Source organism: Falco biarmicus, chromosome 1 (genome assembly GCF_023638135.1).
Source record: "Falco biarmicus isolate bFalBia1 chromosome 1, bFalBia1.pri, whole genome shotgun sequence".
Taxonomy (NCBI): Eukaryota; Metazoa; Chordata; class Aves; order Falconiformes; family Falconidae; genus Falco; species Falco biarmicus.
In genome coordinates, this window is record NC_079288.1 from 1173839 (window position 1) to 1179838 (window position 6000).

The window sequence follows — 6000 nt, forward strand, 5'->3', positions numbered from 1 at the left end:
CTCACCACGAACAGTGCAGCTTCTTTCCCATGTCTGCAGCTCAGGAATTTTGTCCCTTGCACAGGCGTTAGTGAAAACTGTGCACTGGTGGCTTGGAGGGATGGTGTACAGTCTTACACTCCTGTGTCAGATCCCTGTTCAGAGTCAGCACATGTATCTGTGGGCTCTGAGTGGGGACCAGCCACTGCTCCACAGCCCCATGTCCTAGAGGTTGTTGGTGGATCCACTTTCAGTCTGTGGGTGCATCAGCTTTTCAGGCTTTTATGTCTCGGCGTAACAGGTCACTGTGGTTCCCACCTTTCTGTAAATCTCTCTGCACTGAGGTTGCCACAGTGCAGTTAAAGTCGGTCCCCCCACTTCCAAGAACTCATTGCCCACAGCTCACGTCAGCACAGCTGGAAAGGGGGCTGCAGGCAGTGATGTTGTTGGTACCACAGCTTTCTCGGTGACACTGCGTTCTCTTGATTCCCTTCCAGTGGCTCAATGAATCAGTTCACTGCAATCTACAATGGAAACGGGGAGCTGATCAACAATATTAAATACTACGATGGTTTTATGGGGCAAAGAGTTGGAGCCATCAGCTGCCTGGCTTTCCATCCTCACTGGGTCTGTATTCTCTCTTTTGGATGTTGGAATTTGCATTTTGTAGTTATGTCTGTGTTGGAAAAGAGGAAGGAGCAGACACCTCTAGCACAGCCTTAGGGGGCTGTGAGGATGCTTTGAGCCTGACTCGTGGCCCGGGTCCTCAGTGCTTGTGGGTCACAGACAACCAAGCTGGCAATGCCACTGCTTTATGCTGTGCACCTGAGGCTGGGGCAGGAATCCCAGTGGCTGAGCCCTTCTCACTTGCAGATCGACTCAATAGGCTGTCCCCGTTTCTCCCCATCGCTTTGGGGCTGCAGCCTGGCTCAGCTCTGTAGTTCTTGCCACAGAAGTTGTCCAAGGTGAATTTGCCAGGAGCTGACTGGAAAGGTGCAGCCTCTCACTTCCAGCATGCAGAATTCTCTGTACTTATTTATTCCGTGCCGCTTCTCTTGCAGACGGTAGGCTTGCCCTCTGAGTCTCTGGGGCTGCTTTTCCACCGCCTTACGTAAGGGTTTGGGAAGACCTAACGCTGTGCAGTAGAAAAACTGCACATCAGAAAAATGAGAGAACTGCAAAAATTAAAGGCATAAGCTGCTAAAATCTAGAAAGAATCAGAGCAAAGAGGAGAATTCAGAATGTGTCACAGCTGAGGTGGCTCTGCAGTAGTTGTCAGAGAGAGAATCTGGTTGCTACTTAATTAGGAGGCAGGTGCCCATCTGCATTAGGGACCGTGGCTCACCCAGAGACACGAATAAATGAAGGAGACCGAAAGCCTAAGAAAACAATGTGCATAGATAGGAAAAACAGCAGAAGGTTAAAGGTGGCATTTAGACGGAGGGTTATTTTAGAAACCTGCGAATCAGAGCACAAATATTTGACATGTAATGGGAAAGAGCAGTGGGAACGGTAAAGGGCCTAGAGGAGAGGAGGGAAGAGCTGTGCTGCCCTGTGATGATTTGTTTTATTAGCAAGGGGGTGGGGGGGTTGGGGAATGCCGTTCTCCCGCCTGGGTTATGTGCATTTTGCATCCTGGAGATGGCCAGGTTAAAGGAAGGCTCATCTCCTCGGCTGTGAAAAGCCGCTTTGCAAAAAGCTAAAGAGCGGTTTTGCTGTCCTACAGTTTGGGGGATGGAGAAAGAAGTGGCCAATTATTTGAAACATTCTGCTCTTTAAATAAGCCAAGAAATGGAGCTCTGTCCAGCCCAGGTCTTCACGGCTGGGGTTGTTCCGGGCCTCACAGCGGAGGGAATGCTAATTTTCAGTCCAGGCAACTGTTCCTAACTAGCAGTTTTGCAGTCATTTAGAAAAATTATGTTAGCAGTTGGCAACTAATAGTTGCCATAATTTTTCCCTCTGGCTGAAATGGGCATATAACTCCCTGGGATGATGTAGGTGCTGGCAGAAATGTCGTCAGAGCTGCATTGGCAGATGCACTTAAGAGCCTTCGAGCATCTGGGCGTTCCTGCTGGAAATGTCGACCGTTACCCTTTTGCCTGTGGTGTGCCTCTCTTTACCGCATGACACCTGTACGTTTATCCCCGATCTGCTCTTCCCGCAGCCTCATCTGGCAGTCGGAAGCAATGACTACTACATCTCGGTGTACTCAGTGGAGAAGCGGATCAGATAACGGCTCGTGGCAGCGGCACCGGAGAAGGGAGTCCCAGCGGGCAGGGCCGTGTCTCACCCATAATGTACATAGTGAAATTATCGACTTGAATGTTTAGTGTTGGCTGCTGCTGCAACCCATAACTTGAACATTTTTTTTCTGACTTAGCTACTGATGATTTTGACAAGGGGAAGAGAGACAATCTCCTTTGTTTGGTTGGGGGTGTTTGTTTGTTTGTTTATTTGTTTTCCAGCTATATCCTCTAAAAGCTACAGAAAAGGAACATTTTATTTTTATTTCCAGTGGTTGGCTTCTCTGTTAGAAACACGGCTCCTGAGCTTGGAAAGACCGGAGGAGGCAATACCCTTGAAAAAAGGGCTTTCTGTTTTAGTCTTTGTTTCTTTGTTTTGCTGGAGCGTAGGTTGCTTTAAGGACTGAAGTCAGGACTCACCTACAGCTCTGTGCATTTGACCGGACCACGGGACCCCTCCAGCTGCTGCCTACCCCGTGCCAAACAGTAATTCCTCTGACAGGGCAGCGAGACCTGAGCTGTCCTTCTGCAGAACAACGTATGTGCTCCTGCGCTGCCTGAGCATGGGCAAGGGAGGCAGGGAAGTGTCTCCTCTGCATGAACCTGGTCCTCTCTGCAGCATCCTCTCCAGCGGAAGCAAAGAGAGAAGGTGACTTGGTGGCAAGGGGAGGCAGAGATCCTGAGGAAAGGGGCTTGAGGACATGACAAGAGCAGGGCAGGATGCCACCATACCATAAGGCTGCACATACAGGAAGAAGAGGGAAGAAAGAGAACAAATGTCTCTTAATATCCCAGCAAGCCCGGAGCAAGTCACTCACGTAACCACTTTCCACGCAAGCACACAGCGCTCATGGGTGGGAAGGTCTGGGGTGTCTCAGTCACTGTTACTTCTGCAGCCACTGCCCTTCTGCCCACAGTGAACTCCACAAACACGTTTGGTAGCCTGGGAGTTCTGCCCAGCCAGTGCGGGAGGCTCCAGGGTCAAGCCACAGGCTTTCTTTGCTCCAATCACTTGCAGCAAAGTGATGGTTAGGAAAATTTGCACACTTGCTGCTGTGTGTACACAGCTGCACAGGTTGTGTGGATGTGGCTGCGGCTTGTCTGTCCCTGCAGCACTGGGCACGTAACCACACATGGTCTGAGCACAAAAGAGAATCGCTAAAGAGGAGGAAGACGGCAGGTCGTCCTGCTTCGAGCAAAACAGCTTTGTCCCAGCTATCTAGGGGAAAGCCTGCTCCATCTTCCACACCTTCCATGTCCGAGTAATGAATGTTTCTGTCCCTTGAAATCTGTGATTGGTCTGGAGATGGGTGTGGGAACTGGGTAGGCAAAGCCAAAGGACAAGTTTCTTTCAAGTGCTGCTGAGGTGCAATTTAGCTGGCAAAGAACAGAACTTGCGCTGTGCAAAAATCACTGCGGCAACAAAGGCTAAGTCCAGAAGTTCCCGGTTTTTCTTCCAGCTGCTATCACAGGGTCTGCAGGCTCCCAGCAAACTCTGCCAGCGGTGGGGCTGACAGTGAAGGAAACACTAAGGAGGGAAGGGGTGAGAAACATTCTCTCCCTGCACAGGTGGAGGCTTCACCTCTGCCATGGCACCTGCAGAGTGTGTCTGACCTGTCACTGCTCCTTATACACCAGATAATCTTGTTCCCTGTACCTGTGGAGGAAGTGGGACCACGTGGGGGTCACGGAGGTGGCCGGGTGGCCATCCCGGGCTCGCTGCGGGGAGGCCGAATGCAAAGTGCTGTACCTCGTGTCTGGGTGCCGGCTTCGGCCAGGGCGCTTGGACCGTGGAGGTGGAGCAGATGCCCAAGGCTGGGCGCTGCGTCCTTACCCACAGCGCTTTTGCTGCCTCCCCTGTAGCAGCGAGGTCAAGGGCCACTTCACAGGATGATGAATCAAAGGCTTTAAACTTCAGAAAAACTACCTGTAAGTCCCACTTTTAAGTTACCAAAAGTTAATTATGGTCTAACAGAGAGCTGTGCCTCTTCCCGATGTGCTCCCATGCTGTTCCAGCAACACGCATCTCCTGCACCCTGCCTGTGCTGGGGGCCGGCGAGCATGGGGCCAGAGTTTGGGATCTACATGTAACCAATTAACATACACAGCTTTAAAAAAAAAAAAAAAAATTTAACTTAATATCAGTCTATACATTAAATGAACAAGAAACACCTGGCAAAGTGCAAAGGTGCATGGTGGGCAGCTGGCCCCTGCGTGGGGGGTGGGTTTGTCAGTAAGGGCCGGTTCAGCCTCATCCGAGCATGCGTGGGCCGTTTGCACAGGTCCGATGCAGAGATTCAATCATGAAGTTTAACCAAGGATCCAGAGCGTCCTACCTAAAAGTTCACTTATCTCTATTTATTTTACAAAAATAAATAAAAAAATATTAAAAAAACCACACGATTGTAATGTAAGAGTAAAACAATTACAGACAAATAAATGGTTAATAAAAAATAAATGCAGAAACACTTTGGGTCTGAGGATCGTTTCCTGGGGCAGGAGCCAGGTTCAGTCCCGGGGGCTGCCTGCGTGGGGGGGCCGGGGGCCGGGCCCGGGTCGCTGCTGCTGCGCGCGGCGGCGTTCCCGCTTCCCGCTGTGGGTCCCGGAGCGTTACTGCGGCCCGAGCCGGCCGACCGCGCCGCCACCGCCGTCCGGGGCCCCGCGTCCCCCCGGTGCCGCCGGCGGGAGTGCTGGGGTCCCTGCGGGCCGGGGTCCCTCCGGCCGCACCCCCGGGACAGGAGCTGTCGGGGTGACCACCAAAGCCACCGAGAAGCGGCGGGTGGCCCCGCGGCGTGGCGGCCACGGTAGCGCTGGGCGCCTGGGTGGGCACGGGCGGCCGGGGGGCCGACGGGGCCGGGGCACCGCGGGCACCTTCGCGGGCTTCGGTTCTGCCGTTTCTGCTATTTCTGCCCTGGGCACAGCCGCGGCGCTGGCGGCCGTGGGCGTCGGTACCGGTCCCTGGGCGCGGGCGCCGCCGGCAGCGGCCGGACCGTGCTCGGGCGGGGGCGGCGCGGGGCGGGCGGGGGGCGGCAGGCGGGGGCAGGGAAGGGGCGTTTCGTGCCCTGCCTGGCGGGCCCTGTTGGCTGCGGCGGGCTTCGGCCGCTGCGGGTGCCTGGGCTGTGGAACGGGACGGGAAGGGAGAGCGGGAACTCCCGGGATGCGGGAGCGGGGCTCCCGCCCTGGGGACGAAAGGCTCGTGCACCCCGCGGAGCACGCGCGCCCCCACCCCCGGGCCCGGTGCGGGGAGGCGGCAGCCCCGGTCTGCCCGGCCCCGGCTGCAGGGGCAGGTGGGACGGGGGTCTCCGTTCGTCACCGCGCTCCAGCCCTGCAGCTGTTCCGGCCCCATCGCGTCCCCTGCGGTGCCACCAGTGCCGCGTGCTCTGCCCCCAGCACCCCCGTACCCCCGTCCTCTATGGCCCGCAACCCCTACAAACCCACTCCCCTATACCGCCCTACACCTCCTTATAGCCCCATCCCCTATATCCCCCTCCCCATGACCCCTATACCCCCGTCCCCTATATCCCACTATTCGCCCATCCCCCATCCCCTACACTCCCATCCCTTGTACCCCCTATAAGGTGTATAAGCCCTTGATACGCCCTGTACTCGCTATACCCCAATCCTCTATACCCCCCTCCCCTCCACCCCTCACGAGCCGTGCGCTCGCGCCCGTTCCCGGCCGTTCCCTCCGCGCCCCCACAGCGCCCCCCGGCGGCTCCCGTCCGCCGTTGCGCCGCGCTCGCCTTCGCGTTGTGCCGGGCCGGGCCCCGCGCGGCCG

General features: G+C 55.6%; 1 protein-coding gene across 4 annotated transcripts in view; it reads left to right on the forward strand.

The window, feature by feature from the left end:
* Positions 1 to 4618, forward strand: part of RPTOR (regulatory associated protein of MTOR complex 1) — a 159109-nt gene extending 154491 nt beyond the window's left edge. For all 4 annotated transcript variants that reach the window (XM_056335082.1, XM_056335089.1, XM_056335095.1 and 1 more), the window contains 2 exons: positions 477 to 606; positions 2144 to 4618. In XM_056335082.1, coding sequence (XP_056191057.1) covers positions 477 to 606; positions 2144 to 2212 — 199 coding nt within the window. In that variant the 3' untranslated portion in view covers positions 2213 to 4618. The remainder of the gene's footprint in view (positions 1 to 476; positions 607 to 2143) is intronic.
* Positions 4619 to 6000: the final 1382 nt, after the last annotated feature.